Source organism: Suncus etruscus, chromosome 15 (assembly GCF_024139225.1).
Source record: "Suncus etruscus isolate mSunEtr1 chromosome 15, mSunEtr1.pri.cur, whole genome shotgun sequence".
Lineage (NCBI taxonomy): Eukaryota > Metazoa > Chordata > Mammalia > Eulipotyphla > Soricidae > Suncus > Suncus etruscus.
The window spans coordinates 24,081,694-24,100,469 of record NC_064862.1 but is presented as its reverse complement, the minus strand read 5'-3'; the positions used below and the strand labels follow the sequence as shown (position 1 = coordinate 24,100,469).

Here is an 18,776-nt window from a genome sequence, read left to right as displayed (position 1 = left end):
GTGGGGCGGGGGCGTGGTCCACACCCAGCAGCGCTCAGAGGTTACTCCTGGCTCTACGCTCAGAAATCACTCCTGGCAGGCTCGGGAGACCATATGGGATGCCAGGATTCGAGTCACCGATCTTCTGTATTCAAGGCAAATACCTTACCTCCATGCTATCTCTCCAGCCCCTCCAAGGCCTTTTTCAATCCTAAAAGGCCCCACTAGAAACTAGGGATATGAGTGAAAAGGTGGGTGGGTGGTTTCTGTTTCCTCACATTATACTTAGCTAGAATTTTACAAGTGGAGATGATTTTTGTGGGGACGATTGCATCACACCCATCGGCTTTCAGGGGTTCTTCCTGACTCTGCACTCAGAAATTGCTCTTGGCAGGTTCCGGGGACTCTATGGAATGTCGGGAATCGAACCTGGGTTGGCTGCATGCAAGGCAAATACCCTACCCCTGTGCTATCATTCCAGCCTCTGGAAATAATTTTTAATACCAATAGAGATATAAATATTACTTGTTAGTTATGAGTCTAAGTTAGATTCTCTTCTGCACCATGAGCAATAAAATCCAGGGATCTTACCACCCTCAAAGCCCAACTCTCTTAAACATTCCGCCAGAATCTCCAGAAGAAAGCTGGGGGTTTGGGTGGGGGTGGGGGGACGGAGACTGTGGGAAGGAAGGGGGGATGCGATTGGATTAGGCGAGTTCTGTTTTGCTCTAAGTGGATTATGTTCTTCTTGAACTCCCTCCAGTGGGTCCCGGAAATTCAACCCAGGACGGGGCTGTGGTTCATTTTCAGAGCTCGCTGGAATATGTTTAAGCATGTAATAAATACATTTAAGTCTAATTGGGTAAATCACTAAATCAGATGGCTATCTTGCAATTTTCAGACCAGACTCGGGCTCCAGATCCCGAGGGGGGAAGGAGGAGGAATGGGAAAGGAAGTAGAAAGGTTTGGGGAGAGATGGCAAGGTCATGTTTCTACTAAAGGCCCACCTACCACCCAAGGAGGACTGGCCCATGGTAGGAAGCTTGTCGCAAAGAGCAGGGGAGTGCAGTGAGGGCACAGAAGGACCACTGTGACAAGGAGAGTTGGAAATGATCCCTCTGGACAAGAACTGGGTGCTGGAAGGGGATAAAGTGATAACCATGATACCCTTTCAGTGACAATATTGCAAACTACAGTGTCTCAAAGGAAAATAAAAGGAAAAGAGAGATGCAAGAGAAAAAGGAGAGAGAGAGACAGAGAGAAAGAGAAATGTCTGCTCAGGGCAGGTAGGGGAGATGGCAGTGGGGAGAATGGGAGGAAAATTGGGGACATTAGTGACAGGAACTGTGCACTTTGGGAAGTTTGAACATTATATGTTTGAAAATCAATCATGAATAACTTTATAACTGTTTATCTTGTGATGATTCAAATAAATATTTTTTTAATGTCACCCACCACCATATACCCTAACCCAGAGGTTTCTCAGTAGCTACCTGACCTCCAAACTTGGCAACAACGAGAAGGCACAAGAAAAACCATCTAGATGCCCCCTGAAATTTGGAACTTTTTCCAAGACAATGTTGGGTTGGGGTTCTGGGGTGGTCATCTGGTCAACCTCCAGTCACAACATGAAAAAGATTTTCAGGTCTACTGAGAAGACCCCTGACGAGCCAACAACAGCCCCTCTCCACATCTGGAAACCAATGGCTGGTGGGTGGTTAGGTCTGAATCCTGCAGCATTAAGATGAAGAAGCAAGAACTTGAGACTTGTGTGAATGATGTTCCAAACTCAGCACCACCAGTAACTCTGCCCCAGATCTCAGACCCCTGACTGAACCTCTCAGGGCTCCTGTTTTATTTTTAACCCTAAAAATAGGAGTGGGAATTTCCCCCATTTTCATGGCAATATTGAGACAATTAAGGGAGGCAACATCTCTAATGTGTTTAGCTCAGGCATATCCCAGAGTAATGAGTCCACTTCAGATGCCATGCTAGTTTCTAGATTTTTCTAGAACATACTATTTAAGTCATTCTTTATAAGGATCTAAAGTGATCTATAAGATATTAGCTCCCAAGGGAAATAGAAATCCTCTCTAGAGTACAGGCAGGGGTTGGGTGGGGAGGAGGGAGATTTGGGACATTGGTGATGAGAATGTTGCACTGGTGATGGGTGGTGTTCTTTACATGACTGAAGCCCAAACACAATCATGTGTGTAATCAAGGTGTTTAAATTAAAAAAAAAAAAAAAAATATATATATATATATATATATATATATATATATATATATATATATATATATATATATATATATAAAGATATTAGCTCCCTGGGCCTGGAGCAGTATAGCATAGTGAGTAAGGCATTTACCTTGCACATGGCCAATCTGGATTTAGACTCCGCCATTCTTTTTTTTTTTTTTTTTTTTTAATTTTGGGTCACACCTGGCAGCGCTCAGGGGTTACTCCTGGCTCTATGCTCAGAAATTGCCCCTGGCAGGCACAGGGGACCATATGGGATGCCGAGATTCGAACCACCGACCTTCTGCATGAGAGGCAAATGCCTTACCTCCATGCTATCTCTCAGGCCCCAGACTCCACCACTCTTAAGTTCCCCTGAGAACCTCCAGAATTGATTCCTGAGTGTAAAGTCAGGAGTAACCCCTGAGCATTACTGTGTGTCACCCAAAAATGTAAAGGTAGGGTCAAAAAAAAAAAACAACTTAGGGACTGGAGAGATAGCACAGTGGTAGGACGTTCACCTTGCAAGCAGCCAATCCAGAATAGACGGTAGTGGTTCAAATCCTGGTACCCCATATGGTGCTCTATGCCTGCCAGGGGTGATTTCTGAGCACAGAGCCAGGAGCAACCCTTGAGAGCTGCTGGGTATGGCCCCAAAACAAAACAAAACAAAACAAAAACAAAAGAAAGTGTCAAGAGTTCCATGGGTTGCCGAGTGAGCAATAAGAAAAGAGAGATGTGCCTGAATCTAACAGGTGTCAATGACTATGGGCCAAGGGTACAAATGAAGGGAGCAATGAATGTTAATAGAGGTGCGGGGTAGCTGGGCACTTGGATGATTGATAAGTGTGTGATGGGCACATGGGTATATGGAGGGTGGGTAGACAGATAAGCAAGTGACTGAGTGAATGGTTGGATGATGGGTGAAAGAATGGATAAGTGGGCAGATGGGTGGATGGGTTGGCGGATGGGTAGATGAGTCAGTGGATGAGTGGGAAGGTGAATATATGGGTGAATGGGTGGATAGGTGAGTGGATGGATGTGTGGGTGGATGGGTAGGTGAGTAGATGGGTGAATGGGTGGGTGGCCTGGTAGGTGGATGGATGGGTAGGTGGTAGGCGGGTGGATAGTTAGATGGATGAATGGGTGGATGTGGGTGGAAGGTGGATGGATGGATGTGTGGGTGGGTGGGTAGATAAGTGTATGTATGTATGTATGTATGTATGGATGGATGGATGGATGGATGGATGGATGGATGGATGGATGGATGGATAGGTAGGTGAGTGAGTGGATGTGTGGGTGAGTAGGTAGACAGATGAATAGGTAGGTGGATGGGTAGGTGGGTAGGTGGATGGATGGATGGATGGATGGATGGATGGATGGATGGATGGATGGATAAATGGTTGGGTGGATGGATAGGTGGGTTGGTGGATGGGTGGGTGGATGGATGGATGGATGAAAAATGGATGGAGAGATTATTAGATGAAGAAAATCAAATGGAAAAGAATGCAACGAAGAGAGGGCAGAAGAGAAAGAGCATAAAGGAATAAAGGATAGCAGATGAGTGAAAAGATGGATGAATGAATCCACCCACTTTTCTGCCCCATGCTCAGAACAACTGTCCCCCCACCTAGTTTTATTCCACCTCTACTCAGCCTCCAGCTGGCCAAGCCTGGAGGTTCCCGCAGCTCCCTGACTGTCTCTCTTCACCTAGGCCCTGTCCATGCATCCAGCACCAGACCTGCAGCCACAGCCTGTCCCCAGGGGTGATGTGTGCTCCATCCTGGCTCACTGTCTCAGAGGGGCACAGCAGGGTCACGCAACCTAACACCTGACAGAGGGAGAAGGAGAGACAGGGAAAGGCATGGAGGGAAGAAACAAGGTAACAGGCAAACAAACAACAAACAGCACTTCCAAAACAGACACTTTGAGGGGCAGAGGCAGGCCACCCCTCCTCCACTTTTCTAGAACATGACAGGCGAGAGACACCGGAGAGAAGAAGGCTGACCTCGGAGCACTGTGTGGCGTGACAGAGGCAAGATTAGCATCCACAAGCACCTCTGAGAGACAGACGAGACGGAGGAAAACCTTGAGTTTTCATTTCCTCTGCTTTGCCCAGACACAAGGAATCAGCTCTCTTGATCTCTCTCACTCGCTCTCTTTCTCTTTCTCTTTGCCTCTCTCTCTCTCTGACTATCCTCTCCCATCCCTCGGGACCCTAGGGCTGAAGTCTACTTCTGACATCTAAAAGGAGCTCAAGAGAGAAGCCTCAGTGTTTCATTGTGGGGAGGGAACAAGGGAAGGACGATCACAACTTCTCAAAGTCTAAGAGAGGAAGTCGGAATTTGAGGAAAATTGGACACCAAGGGTACTCATCCTTTCAGCTGTTCCCCATTCACGGCTACAAGCTGTGCCTCTGCCAATGTAGCTTGTGCCTCCAAATGCCTCACCTGCCTAGCGAGAGGGAAGTGGTGAAGGTCTCAGCTATGGCAAGAAGACAGTACAGGACAAGTCAGAGGTTCCCCAACTTACTAGCCTGCAGCCCTTCAAAAAAAAAAAAAAGAAATATTATTGAGTCACTCTTCTGGAAATCAACCTTCTACAAAAAGAAAGAACCATCCCCCAGTCATACCCAAAGCTGTTTCAGAATCTTGTGGGGAGCAGGACACAGTCCCCACTGTGGGAAACACAAGAAGCAGTAGACCTGGTTAGTGGTCACTATCAGGATGTCATAGATCATTAGCTTTGACAAAGCACTGAGCCCTGCGACTCCTCCATTCTCTCATCTGCCTCACGGTTCCCCCTGATTTTGGAGGAGGCCAAGAATGAACCCCAAAAGGCTAAATCTCTTCTCTTGGGTAATTTGAGGTTTATTTTGTTTGTTTGTTTTATTTAAAAAGGGAGGTGAGCCCACTAGGCAGAGCATAGAGGCTATTCCTGGCCCTGTGCTCAGGAGCCCAGGCAGTGTCTGGGGGAAATAATATTTTTGGTTTTGGGGAGCCATAGCCAGCGGTGATCAGGGGTTACTTCTGGCTCTGCACTCAGGAATCACTCCTAGCAGGCTCAGGGGACTATGGGAGGCCAGGGATTGAACCTGGAGCAGCCATATGCAAGGCAAATGCGTTCCCCACTGTGCTGTATCCTTGGCCCCTGTAATAATTCTTTAGAGGCAATAAATTCCTCCTTGGGCCCTGCATGAGATCTGGCCCCAAGAGGGCGTTCTTAAATGGATGACAGATGAACAGGAAATGTGCCCCTGTTGGCGGGTAAACAAGCAGAAAACAGTGAAAATCACAGAAAGTCACACACATATTTCTACACTGGGGGTTGTTTGGGACCCCAGGCCACAGCGTGCCCAAAGCAGCTACTTAGTGTGGCCCCTTCGGGACCAGAGATGGGGCACAAGTGGACACGTGGTGTTATTTGCTTTTCTGTTTAGAAAGTAGAAAGCTTGATGAAGGGGGGTGTTCTCTTTATGACTGAAACCCAACTACAGTCATGCTTGTAATTATGGTGTTTAAATAAAGATTTTATAAAATACTTAAAACAAAAAAGAAAGTAGAAAGCTGGCCAGGTTGTTCTAGGGGCATAGCTGGGCTGGATTCCGGATTAGGCTACTCCAAAGTCCACTAAGAGCAGTAAGGAGAAAGGTTCTTTATTAGCAACTCATTCTGTATTTCCTCTAAAGAGAAGTTAGAACAAGGGAAATAGAGAAGGGGCCAGAGAGATAGCACAGTGGGGAGTGTATTTGCCTTGCATGTGGCCAACACAGGTTCGATCCCTGGCATCCCATAGAGTCCTCCAAGTCTGCCAGAAATGATTTCTGCTCAGGAATAACTCCTAGGTGTGGCCCCAAAAAAACAAACAAACAAAAAAAGAGGTAGAGAAGGAAGGAAGGAAGGAAGGAAGGAAGGAAGGAAGGAAGGAAGGGAGGGAGGGAGGGAGGGAGGGAGGGAGGGAGGGAGGGAGGGAGGGAGGGAGGGAGGGAGGGAGGGGAAGGAAGGATGGAGGGAGGGAGAAAGAAAGGAACAAAGGAAGGAAGGAAGGGAAGGAAGGAGGGAGGGAGATAAGGAGGGAGGAAGGAAGAGAGGAAGGAAAGGAGGGAGGAAGGGAAGGGAAAGGCGGGAAGGTAGAGGGGAAGGGACGGGCAGGTTGAGTCTGAACCATTTCTGGACCAGTGAAAATATTTCCTCAGGTGATGCTACATCCTCACTCTTGCAGCCCTGGAGGCAACAAGGGAAGAACCAGAGCTGATAAGCCGCAGCTGGGGGGTGGGGGTGGCAAGGAAGCCACTAAGGAGACGGGTGTGATCCCAGCCCCAAAGTCAGGGTGCTCCCAGGACACTGTCACCATTCTTAGAAATACCATAGAATTGGGGCCGGCGCAGTAGCGCTAAAGGTAAGGTGTCTGCCTTGCCAGCACTAGCCTAGGACAGACTGTGGTTCGATCCCCCAGCGTCCCATATGGTCCCCCAAACCAGAAGCGACTTCTGAGCGCATAGCCAGGAGTAACCCCCGAGCGTCACCAGGTGTGGCCCAAAAAACAAAAAAAAAAAAGAAAGAAAAAAAGAAATACCATAGCATCTATGGATCGAGTCTGCCTTAGCCCCATGTCTCAGAGAGGAGGTAAACAGAAGAGAATTTGCTGGGTGTGGGGGAGGACACGAACCCAAAGGAAATTTGATTAAACCAATAGATGGATGACAAGGGAACAAAAGACACAGGGCAGATCCCCAAACGCAGCCTCCCAGGAGTTGTGCCCAACTGCTGCCTGCCAGGAGGCACTAGGCCCTTCAAGCCCCCTTCACCCTCAGGGGGCTTGTCGTGGGAGGGGGGGTTTGTCCTGGTGATGCTTAGGGTGAAGTTGGCAGAAACCATCTTGCCAGAAGCAGGGCGGGGGCAGGAGGGGACAACTCCTTGGAGCCCCCGTGTTGACCTCAGACCTGCTCGTGTCATTCTTGGCCTCTCTAGTCTCTTTCCTTGGTGGCAGCTGTGATGACCAGGGCTGATGTGTGTGTGTGCGTGGCCAGCTGTGAGCTCTGCAGAGAGGTCCCAAGTCCAGTGATGGTGCTCAGGGTATGCTCGACAGGGGCGGTCACACAACCCAAAATTGCCAGGCTCAAAGAGCCAGAGCTCCAGGATGGCACATGTAGGGGACACTGGGAATCAAAATTGTGACCACACTCTCTTAAAGCAAATTCAGGAGCCGCTGAGACACAGCCTTAACCACCCCAAACAAGCAGCTTTGGTTTCTTTTTTTGCATTCCCACCTTCTTGTCTATATATAGAGGCTGTCATGACAGGGCCAGAGAGATGATTCAGTGGTTAGGGCACTTATCTTGCTCAGTTTGAATCCTAAGCCCGAGGTAGCATCACTTAAGAGCCCCCTGAGGAAAAATCTCAGACAGTCAAGAGCCCTGAGCACAGCCAAGTGTGACACAAAAACACCTCCAAAAAATAATAACTCGAGGCTGTGAATTCCAGGCAGACCATTCATACAGACAATGGTGTGTGTGGGGGGGGGGTGTAAAATGAAGGGGTGTTGACAAGAAAGCTGAAGAAAATCCTGTGGGATCCTGGAAGCACTGGGAGACGAGCAAGGGGAGACAAGAGAAATTAATGCCCGATGATAGCCGGGATGCAAGGCTGCCAGTTCGCACCATGCCAGGCTCTGAGCTGTGGGCACTAGGCACCTCCCAAGCCCTCCCCAGAGCCTCCGAAGTGGGCCGGGGTGGCTCCCCAGCTTTCAGCCCAGGAAATGACAGTTCAGAGGGACCAAGGCTTCCCACAGCACCTCAGGAGCGGAGAGAGAAGCCGTGGTAAGTAATGCAAGAACCCACGAATGTGCCGAGTCTCCACAGCCACCCCATGCCAGGAAAGATCCCGGAGAACCAGGCAGTAGGACGTTTGTTTGCCTTGCACTTGGCCGACCTGGGATAGACCTGGGATCGATCACCGGCATCCCATGTGGTCCCCTGTGCATGCCAGGAGTGATTTCTGAGCACAGAGCTAGGAGGAAGCCCTGAGCCCTTCTGGACGTGGCCCAAAAACAAAACAAAAAAAGATCCTAGAGAACCTGGTTCTAGAAAACCTGCTCGTTGCCAGCCCAGACTCAGGAACCTGGAATTCTAAGGGGAATTCACTTGTGGGATGTGGGCGGGAAGGGAATAAAGAGACACAGCACCAGAGACAGGGCCAAGGACTCATAGCCACAGACTCAAAGCCAAAAATGCAGAGCCAGCAAGACAAAGTCCTGAAGACAGAGTCACGGACACAGAGCAACAGAACCTGGGGTGGGTCGGGAAGCCCAGAGGATAGTGCATGTTCAACACCCCAAATCAGTACCACACAGAGCAGGGAAGGCCAGGCAGGATCCATGTCTGCTCCTCCTACCCGACTGGCCTCTACTGGCCCCTTCCGAGGAAGAAAGAGGGGTTCAGAGCAGCTTCTGTGAGATTATGGGCATTAACGAAGTTCCCCCGGGTGACAGGCAGGGACGATGCATTTGGGGGCTGTGTGAGCGTGTGTATGGCACTGTGCATGCATGTGAGAGCATGTGTCTGTGCGTGTGACTCTACGTATAGGGGGTGGCCTTGGGGCAGCAGCGGTACCCCCAGGCTCCCTGCTTTTTATCCAGTTCCAGGAACTGTAAAGGAAACATCTCCTGGGAAAGCCTCGATCTAGGCAGGAGAAGCTGGAGTCCAACTCAATTACGAGTCTCTGGGCCTCTTGGAATCTCTGGCTTTTATCCACCCCCAGAACACTTAAATTGTCAGCGGCTTCATCTGAGACGGGCCACGCCGTGCACAGAGGGGAAATCAGGGCACAGAACGGGGCTGACTTGGAGTCCTTGTCGAGGGTATGGGGGTGTCGGGCAGGGGAGAGGCATTGCCCATCCACCCCAACCCCAGGATTCTCCACCACCAAATGCCAGTGGCTCACAAGGTGGGGAGACCCTGAATTGGCTGATTAGGGGCTCTCCCCAGAAAGGCCCTGGGGGGTGCAAAAGGCCCCGGCAGGACCAGAAAGAGCAGGCCAGGTCCTCCCCTCCACAATCACAGCTCCAGCCTCTAGCTTCTGGGCCTTTGAAGCCAGAGAAATCCAGGGGCACCCAGAACCCCTTACTAGGAGCACTTTAGAAGTGAGTCCGAAGCTGGAGTGATAGCACAGTAGTAGAGCGTTTGCCTTGCACGCAGCCAACCCAGATGGACCTCAGTTTGATTTCCCGGCATCCCATATAGTTCTCTGAGTCTGCCAGGAGTGATTTCTGAGTGCAGAGCCAGGAATAGCCCCTGAGTATCGCTGGGTGTGACCCCAAAAACAAAACAAAACCAAAAAAAAAAGAAAAGAAAAGTGAATTCCCTGTGGGAACTTCCCTGACCTCTCAAATGTGTCGCAGCTAGAATGTGGCCAGGGCCAGTGACTCTGTGGCCATCTGTGACCACTTGATCTTCACCAAGTTCAAGTTCTCCAGAGATCTGCCCTCAAATTCCAACAAGGGACCCCAAGACCCCGGGACCATGAAGCTTCTAAGTGCTTGGGGAGAGCAAGCAGGAAGCGGAAGGAGACTCAAGAGGAACCACTTTGGCCCGTCAGTCTAAAAACTTCTGGCTCCTAAGCCTGGCCACGCTAGATGAGGAGATAGCCAGGACAGAGGCAGCCTGAGCACTGATTCCTGGAGACGCTGCAAATACTTTCTGCCTGTTTCTGAGGCTAAGACCTGCACCAGGGCTCTGCCAAGCTATGCCAGGCTTGAGAGCAGCCTGGTCTGGATGTTCCAGATGTGCTGTTCCTGAACTGTGGCAGGAAGGGTCCAGGCACCCAAGCTGTGAGCCCGAGGGTTGCCCCTTCCATGCCAGTTTCCATGCCCATTGCTTCTGCATCTCGATGCAGGCCTTCTGCCCACAGCCTCCGGCAGGTCCCTCCAGCATTCTTCGGGCTCCCAGAACTGGTTCTTCTCCAGCTCTTTCCAGGGATCTCCTGGCCCACCAAAAAAGGCAGCCCCAGATTCTTGCCTCTCCATGAGGTCGTGAAAGTATATAGTGCCAGGTTTGTTCCTCACAGCAGTAACAAGGATGTCAGCAAAGGGGCCTGAGCCCAAGGGAGCCACGGCCAGGAAAGCTTAATGGCAGCAAGGCTGGCCAGGGAAGGAGACAAGACCCAGGAATAGGAGCAGGAAGAGGAGGAGAAAGAGAAGAAAGAGAAAGAGAAAGGAGAAAAGGAGGAGGGAGAAGAGAAGGAGGGAGATAAGGTGGGAGAGGAAGAAAAATGAAGGAGGGAGAGGAGGAAGAAGAGGAGAAGAAAGAGGAGGGAAGGGAGGAGGAAAGGAGAAGAGAAAGAAGGAAGAGGAGGGAGAGGAGAAAGAAGAGGAGGGAGAGGGGAGGAAGAGAAGGGAAAAAGGAGGAAGAGGAAGCAGAGAAGGGAGAGAAGAGGGCAGTTTTGTTAGGTCCCTTCCCAGCTGCTGTTTCTCGACTTGCTGGAGAAACTGAGGAAGTGGCACCCCCTGGTGGCCACCAAGAGTCCCTGCTGGGCGCCCAGTCTCCCCAGCCCTACCCAGTGCTCTTGAGTCTCAGCTCACGACCCCCCGACTTTGTCCCCAAGACCAACAAGCCCAGGGTGGGAGCAGGAAAACTGCCCGACAGGAGGCGGACAGCTGCGGAAGTCCCATCCAGGATGACAATCGGGGTGCAGTCACCCAGGGTGACCACTTCTGCCTCATTTCTCCTCCACAAAACAAGGGGACAGACAGACAAAAGGCACTAAAGAAGGAAAAGGATCAGATGACAGAGCTAAACTGAGCTCAGGCTGGGGGTGGGGTACAGCAGGGGGGGCCCAATCTGCCCCACGCCACCCCCAAATAGTGCTGAACACAGGTTTTTTGTTTGTTTGTTTGTTTCTCTTTTTTTTGTTTGGTTTGGTTTTGTTTTTGAGCCACACCCATTTGATGCTCAGGGGTTATTCCTGGCTAAGTGCTCAGAAATTGCCCCTGCCTTGGGGGGGACCATATGGGATGCGGGGGGGATCAAACTGCAATCCTTCCTTGGCTAGCGCTTGCAAAGCAGACACCTTACCTCTAGCGCCACCTCTCCGACCCCCTTAACACAGTTTTAAGATTCTCGCCCCCCCCCCCATGAGGTCAGGAGTGTCCCCGAATCCCTCAGCCCCCACAGAGAGAATCCAGAGCCCTCCATGGGAAGGAAGTGGCACTAACCATCAGGAGGGACACAGACAAGCAGAGAAGACTCACAGGACAGTGCTCGGTGAATGTCACAAGGGAGGACCAGTCTGGTGGGCTTTACCCATAGGGTCACCCGCTGTGTGGCCCTGGACAAGTTACTGAGCCTCTGAGCATGATGGCCTTTCCCGCCCTTTCTTCCTGGGCAGTCAGTCCCCATAATGCCCTCAAAAGTCCCTTTTTAAAATTATTATTAATAAAAATAAAAAGCCAGGGAGTAAAAGAGCACAGTGAGCTGAGGGGACCCTGTGCTCTAGAATGATCTTGACACCAAATGTCCCCTGGGTACCCACACACACACAGGGTACAACCCCCATGCAGGGCACACATGCCAGATGTGGGGGCTGGGAGTCCCTGAACACCCCAGGTGTAGAGAATGAGACGTCTGGAGCAGAAGGGATTCTACTTTGTCAACCCCAAGTTAAGTTTCTTCAGAGAGACAGTGTGAGATTAAGCCTAGTGTTCCTAACCCTCTCTCTCTCTCTCTCTCTCTCTCTCTCTCTCTCTCTCTCTCTCTCTCTCTCTCTCTCTCTCTCTCTCTCTCTCTCTCCTCTCTCTCCTCTCTCTCTCTGGGGGCCCCTGCCCCCCACTGTGACAGCTGCACCCAACTTAAATGTGGGGGTCTTTACACCCCGACTTCTCTGACTCCATCTCCAGGAAGTTTCTTCGATTTGCTCTCTCTCACTGCCATTTCCCCCAAGGGGCCTCAGCTGTCCTGGGTGAGGCATCAGTGCAGGGAGGGGGCCCTGGGCTTAGAAGGGGCAGGCAGCCCACAAAAAGGCTTTGTGGGGGGAACAACAGCCCGGCCCCCTGCCAGGCCTGGGGACTCAGCGGGGACAAAACAATAGAGCAATCAACTCAGCTCCACTGTTCAGGGGCCAACTGGGAGGCGCCCAGGAGGCATGTGAGGTGCCGCTATTTTGGGGTCACTCTGCGGGAGGGGCTGAGCAGGCGAGGCTCTGGAAGATGCCAGAATGTTGGGCCCTGAGCTGCAGCCCCTCCCAACAGCACCCATGGTCCACTTCCTCCTCCTGCCTTTGGGTGTCAACTGGAACCTCCATCTGAAGGAATCAGGGTAGCCCCCCGAAACCTTATGAAATGAGCTCCCACCATGACCCAAGGATTCGGGGACAAGCCCCCCCTTTGAGCCCCACATCACTCAGATTAGGGGGTTATGGAGCCCTTCCCAGAGCCAGCACCACAGCAGAGCAGGGGAAGAGGGAGCCCCTGAGGACAGAAAGGGGGAGAGGGGATTAGGGACAGATGATGAAGTTGAGGGGAGAAAAGGGAGGAGGACAGATGGGGAGGAGCCTGGGGAAGATGAGGAGGAGAGATGGGAAGGAAGGGAGGAAGGAAGAGAAGGAGATAGACAGGCCCTCGAACCCTGATCTGTCTTTCTCAGACCTGTGCACCCTACTGCCATCTCCTTTGTGGAGGCAGCTGTGTGCAGGCAAAGGGGGTGTTGCCTTGGGGTTGAGGGAAGAGGGGAGGCTGGAGGGGGTGTGGTGGCAAGAGTTTGCTTCTCAGCCAGCTCAGGATAGGCGGAGTGGGACTGCACATCATGAAACACCCACTTGGGGCTCTGCTCTGATGGGGGGCAAAGAATAGCCAGGAATGGCCATGGCAGGTGGTGGGGAGAGTGGTCAGACACAGGCCAAGGTGCTGGGGGTAGCTCGGAGGGAGGGAACTGAGCTAGGCCAAGGGCCCTTTCAAGAGAAACAGGGATGGGAAGGTGGAAGGGGTCAGAACAGAGGAGGCTACAGGGGATGAAGACAGTGGTAGTTGTGTGATGTGAGGATGGGGTGTGTGTGTGTGTGATGTGACTGTGGTGGTGGTGATAAAGCAGTAGAAACTCAAGTAGAGATTCAACACAGGCAAAGGGGGTGGGGTCATACTTATGATGCTGGTACTGACAACCACCACAAGAGCACCCAGTGTTTGAGGGAACCTCAGCCAACTGGGCTCCCTCCATGCTGTCCCCAAAGTTAAACCCCAGTTTGTCAACGCCCAGATTCATGACTTGGGCCATTTATTTGCTCATATGGGTGATGGTTCTGCCACTGTCCCCACCCAGTGTCCCACCCAGAGTCTAGAATGGTGTCCGGGTCAGCCCAGCCACACAGGCAACCCTTGGCATCAGGAAGGTCGGAGGACTCTCTAACTGGGCAGAGGGAAGCCCCCTGCGGTGATTGACTCTCAAAACCTCAGTTCTCTGGATTGGGATTCATCTGACCCACAGTCTGGGGAGAAGAGCAAGGAAGGAGCTTTTTCCTACCTGGGAACTGAAGGCACCAGGCCTAAGGCAATAAGTAAACAACTGAAAATATAATAAAGCAGCCCCATTTTTGAGGGGAAGGGAAGGGGGAGGAAGAGCAAGAAGGAAAGAGAAAGAGGGAAGAAGAGATTGAACAGGTTAAAATATATATATTTTGGGGCCGGAAACATAGCACAGTGAGTAGGGCATTTGCCTTGCACGCAGTAGACCCAGGTTTGATCCCCAGCATCCCATATAGTCCCCCAAGCCTACCAGGAGTAATTCTGAGTGCAGAGCCAGAAGGAACCCTTGAGAACTGCTGGTATGGGTGCCCCTCCAAAAATTGTTTGTTTTTTTTTAATCTCTTTATGGCTAGACTGAGCTTCTTAATGCAACGTCTCTGTCATTTTACACACACACACACACACACACACACACACACACACACACACACACACGAGTTTCATCTGATTCAGCATTTTAAAATATTTTATTTTAAAATTTTGCTCAGTGGGCTAAATATTCAGTTTTGGGGCCAGAGCCAGAACACAGTAAGAAGGACGCTTGTCTTGCTCACGGCCAAACTGACTTGGATCCCCAACATCCCAGATGGTTCCCCTGAGCCTGCCGGGAATAATTTCTAAGCACAGAGCCAGTAGTGATCCCTGAGTGCTGTCGGGTGTGGCCCCCCAAAATAAATAAAAATAAGAAATGTCAAGAAACCCATTATTTTTTTCCTGGAAATATTCTTTTTCTTTTCTTTTTTTTTTTTTTTGGTAATATAGTAGCATGAACGTGGTTACCATGGTATCAATATGAGTATTTGTGATCCCAAAATTACTGCCCTATCTTCATTGCGGGGGACACCTCCCAGGCTTTTGGGGAGGGAAAAAAATTGAAGCAGAAGAGACTGTGGCCAAGGTGGCTCGCTGCTGCCGCCTCGTGGGCTTCAGAACCAAGCACAGTGGGTGGTTTTCCCAGGAACTTTATGCCACAGACAGCCAGAGGGAGAGAAAGCCGGGCTGGAGGTTTTTCTAAGTAGCAAATAGGTTCCAGGGATGCTTTGGGGATTGGGAGGTACATGGACACCAGGGCTCCGTGGGAATCCAGATAGAAGTTCTGCATAGACCAGAAAAAAGCAAGCTTGTTGATGTTGAATACCTGGAGAATGCCAGCAAGCTGGCAACAGAGAAGGGGCTGGGAAGATTTACTGAGCACCTACTATGTGCTAGGGGGCTCTGCAGGCAACTGCAGCTGGGGATCAACAGCAGATCCACTTACATTCTTCATAGGGAGAAAGTCCAGGTAGGGGAGCAATTGCACCACTAAAAGCTGAAGTGGAGGGGCTGGCATGGTGGCGCTAGAGGTAAGGTGCCTGCCTTGCCTGTACTAGCCCAGGACGAACCTAGGTTCGATTCCCCGGCGTCCCATATGATCCCCCAAGCCAGGCGTGATTTCTGAGCTCATAGCCAGGAGTAACCCCTGAGCATCACCGGGTGTGGCCCAAAAACCAAAAAAAGAAAAAAAGCTGAAGTGGAAACCAGAGTGCGAGATTAGCCACAGAAAACTGAAGGGGAGCACTGGGTGGGGATAGAGGGTACTGGAGAGGGGATAGCTCAAGCCAAGTGCATCTCCCTCACTGGCCTGAGGGATCTAGATAGATCCCTGGTGCTGCCTACAGTCACCATGCATAGTCCCCCAATAGCTCAGCAGATGGAGACACTTCCCCCCCACCATGCCTCTGATATGACTCCAGTTAGCTCCCCCAGAGATCCTCCATGACAGCACTGTGGTACCTTCAGAAACCCCCCCACAAGCACTGCTAGCCAGAACGAAGGTGAGCTCCCCAACTAGAGTGGGTCGGCCCTATTAGCACCTCTGGACAGCTGGGAGACAGTGGGAAGGGGCCAGCGGACAAGAAGTGCTGGATTATCTCAAGGACAAGCATTGAGCAGCCGACTCTGTCTGTGAGAGCCAGCACTGTCAGGTAACCCTGACCCCAATGCTTTTTTACCTAAACTTTCTTTGGAGATGTTAATCCCACCTGGATGATCAGACCCTCCCATGCCTGAGATGGGGTGCTTGTTTTAAAGAAAGAATAAAGGAAGAAAAAAAAAGAAGAGGCAAAAGGAGATGGGAGGCAGCAAAAAAGCTTAGCAGAGAAAGCAGATGTGAGAAAATGCACATGGTGGACAGGGCCATGGAATAAAAGCAAGTTGTCTACAATGAAACTTTAACTGACTGCTTGTGAATTATTTCTCCACTATTACCCTACATCTTTAGCACCCCTGGCTGAAGAGACTAGAGGTGCCAAAGAAATAGTGGCTGTATGGGGCCGGTGAGGTGGCACTAGAGGTAAGGTGTCTGCCTTGCAAGTGCTAGCCAAGGAAAGACTGCGGTTTGATCACCCAGCATCCCATATAATCCCCCCAAGCCAGGGGCAATTTCTGAGCACTTAGCCAGGAGTAACCCCTGAGCATCAAACGGGTATGCCCCTCCCCCCAAAAAAGGGAAGAAATAGTGGCTGTCGCAGGGCATGAAATGAGGAGGGTGGAGCCAAAGTGACAGTACAGCAGGGAAGCCACTTGCCTTGTAACCCCTGGCACCCCCTATGGTCCCCTAGGCCCAGAGGAATGATCCCTAAGCACAGAGCCAAAAGTGAGCTCTGAGAGCTACCGGGTGTGATGAAAAAGAAAGAAAGAGGGGCCGGAGCAATAGTGCAGTGGGGAGAGTGGTTGCCTTGCACCCAGCCAACCCAAGTTCAATCCCTGGCGTTCCACGTGGTCCCCTGGGCTGACAGGAGTGATTTCTAAGTGCAGAGCCAGGAATAACGCCAGAGCATCACTGGGCATGGCAGAAAGCAAGCAAGCCTACCAGGAGTAATTTCTGAGAACAGAGCCAGGATTAACCCCCTGAATGCAGCGGATGTGGCAAAAGAATGAATGAATGAATTTAATTAATTATTGAGGGTCAAATCCTGTTAGTACAGTTACAAAGTCACAAAAAATTGAGCAATAGGCAGGGAAGCTTAAGGGGAAATGATGATCTGTGGGGACCCTCATCTAGTGAAACATAGTCTCAGAGATAATTTTGTGAAATGAAAATAACAATAATAATAATAATAATAATAATAATAGAATCATTCTACCCCTACTGTTTAAAGATGAGATAGAAAATTCATCTCTACTTACATGCTTATATCTGGCAGGAAGAATCATCCCATGTGTTTGACTCCCCCTACGACCACTGCATGGTCCCCTGCGTACCAGGGAGAGCCAAGTGGCTGTGATCCTCGCCCCAAAACAAACTGAGAATATTCTATCAAAGGAACCATGGTCAGTCCTTAGATGATGGTGCTTGGGGCATTTTATTGAACTTCCTTCTTAGATATTTTAGTGATTGTATATTACTGTTTACATTAAAAATAAAGGGCTGAAGCAATAGTAAGGCATTTGTTTTGCATGTGGATGACCCGAGTTCAATCCCCAGCATCTCACAGGGTCCCCCAGGAGTAATTTCTGAGCACAGAAGTAAGCCCTGAGCGCCGCTGGGTATGGCCCAAAATCCAAATAAATAAATAAAAGTTCAATATTGATCCCCAAAACACAGAGATACTTCAAAATACATAAGAAGACCCAGGTTTATGGGGCGAGAGCTATAGCACAGTGGGGAGTGCATTTGCCTTGCACACAGCCAACCTGGGTTCGATTCCCAGCAACCCATAGGGTCCCTCCCGGGTCTGCCAGGAATAATTTCTAAGCACAGATAGGAGTAACCCCTGAGTGCTGTTGTGTATGGCCCCAAACCCAAAAAAAAATAAAAATAAAGTAAAGTAAAATAAGATAAAAATAAAATAAAGTAAAATAAGACCAAATAAAATTAGATAAGATAAAATGAAATAAAGTCAGATAAAAATAAAATAAGATAAAGTAAAATAAGCTAAAATAAAATTAGATAATATAAAGATAAAATAGGATAATATAAGATAAGATTAAATAAATAAAATAAGATAAAATGAATTAAGATAAGAGAATAAAATAAGGTAAAGTAAGATAAAATAAAATTAGATAAGATAAAATAAGATAAAAATAAAATAAGGTGGAGCCGGAGAGATAGCATGCAGAAGGACGGTCATTCGAATCCCGGCATCCCATATCCTGCCAGGAGCGATTTGTGAGCATAGAGCCAGGATTAACCCCTAAGTGCTGCCAGGTGTGACTCAAAAACCAAAATAATAATAATAATAATAAATAAATAATAAAAATATTAATAGAAATAAAATAAGGTAAGATAAAAATAAAATAAAATAAAATAAAATAAAGATCCAAGTCCATTCCACACACCAACATTCCCCAGGCTGGTCAGAGTTCTCCAGAACCTGGACCCAACCACCTGGATAGACTCCCGGGGCAGGGAGCTTCCTGACATGGTCGGTGCCTCCGTCGCCCCCAGACCCCACCTTGGCACTGCAGCGGTGCAGGTTCTGCCCCGTGCCTTGATGCTGCCCTCCTGCTGGCACCGAGGGGCACAGGCCTGGAGCATCAGCACTGTCCCAAAGTCCCAGCCACCCACCCAGGCTCACCTGACAGGTGCACGTTTCGAAGGCAGGTGAGGGAGGCGTTGAGGCGGGCGCATTCCTCCCGGTTCACCCCGAACTTCTCCACTGTCTCGCACACCTGCTCATCCGTCATCTCCAGGAGCTCTTCCAGGCTCAGCTGGCTCGGGGTGATCTCCTAGCGAGAGGGAGGAGGTGGGTAAGACATGGGCACTGGGCATCCCACCTGGGCCTCTCTCTGCTTTGCCACGTCTTAGCTTTGAGGGGGAACCTCAGACTTCCATCTGGTGGGACTGGGACAAGCACATATTCTGTCTGGGGTGTGTGTGACCCTTCCCCCCAACACCCTTTTATCTAAACTTTCTTTGGAGATGTTAATCCCACCTGAATGATCGGATCCACCTTCACCTGGGATGGGGTTGGCTGTTTTAAAAAAATATTAATAAATTGGGGGCTAGAGAAATAGCACAAAGGTAGGGCATTTGCCTTGCACGAGGCCAGGACAAACAGTGATT

The 18,776-nt window shown here is 50.0% G+C and overlaps 1 protein-coding gene across 2 annotated transcripts in view; it reads right to left on the bottom strand.

The window, feature by feature from the left end:
* Positions 1-18,776, bottom strand: part of KSR2 (kinase suppressor of ras 2) — a 348,927-nt gene that overhangs the window by 243,462 nt on the left and 86,689 nt on the right. For both annotated transcript variants that reach the window (XM_049788775.1, XM_049788776.1), the window contains exon 3: positions 18,289-18,439. In XM_049788775.1, coding sequence (XP_049644732.1) covers positions 18,289-18,439 — 151 coding nt within the window. The remainder of the gene's footprint in view (positions 1-18,288; positions 18,440-18,776) is intronic.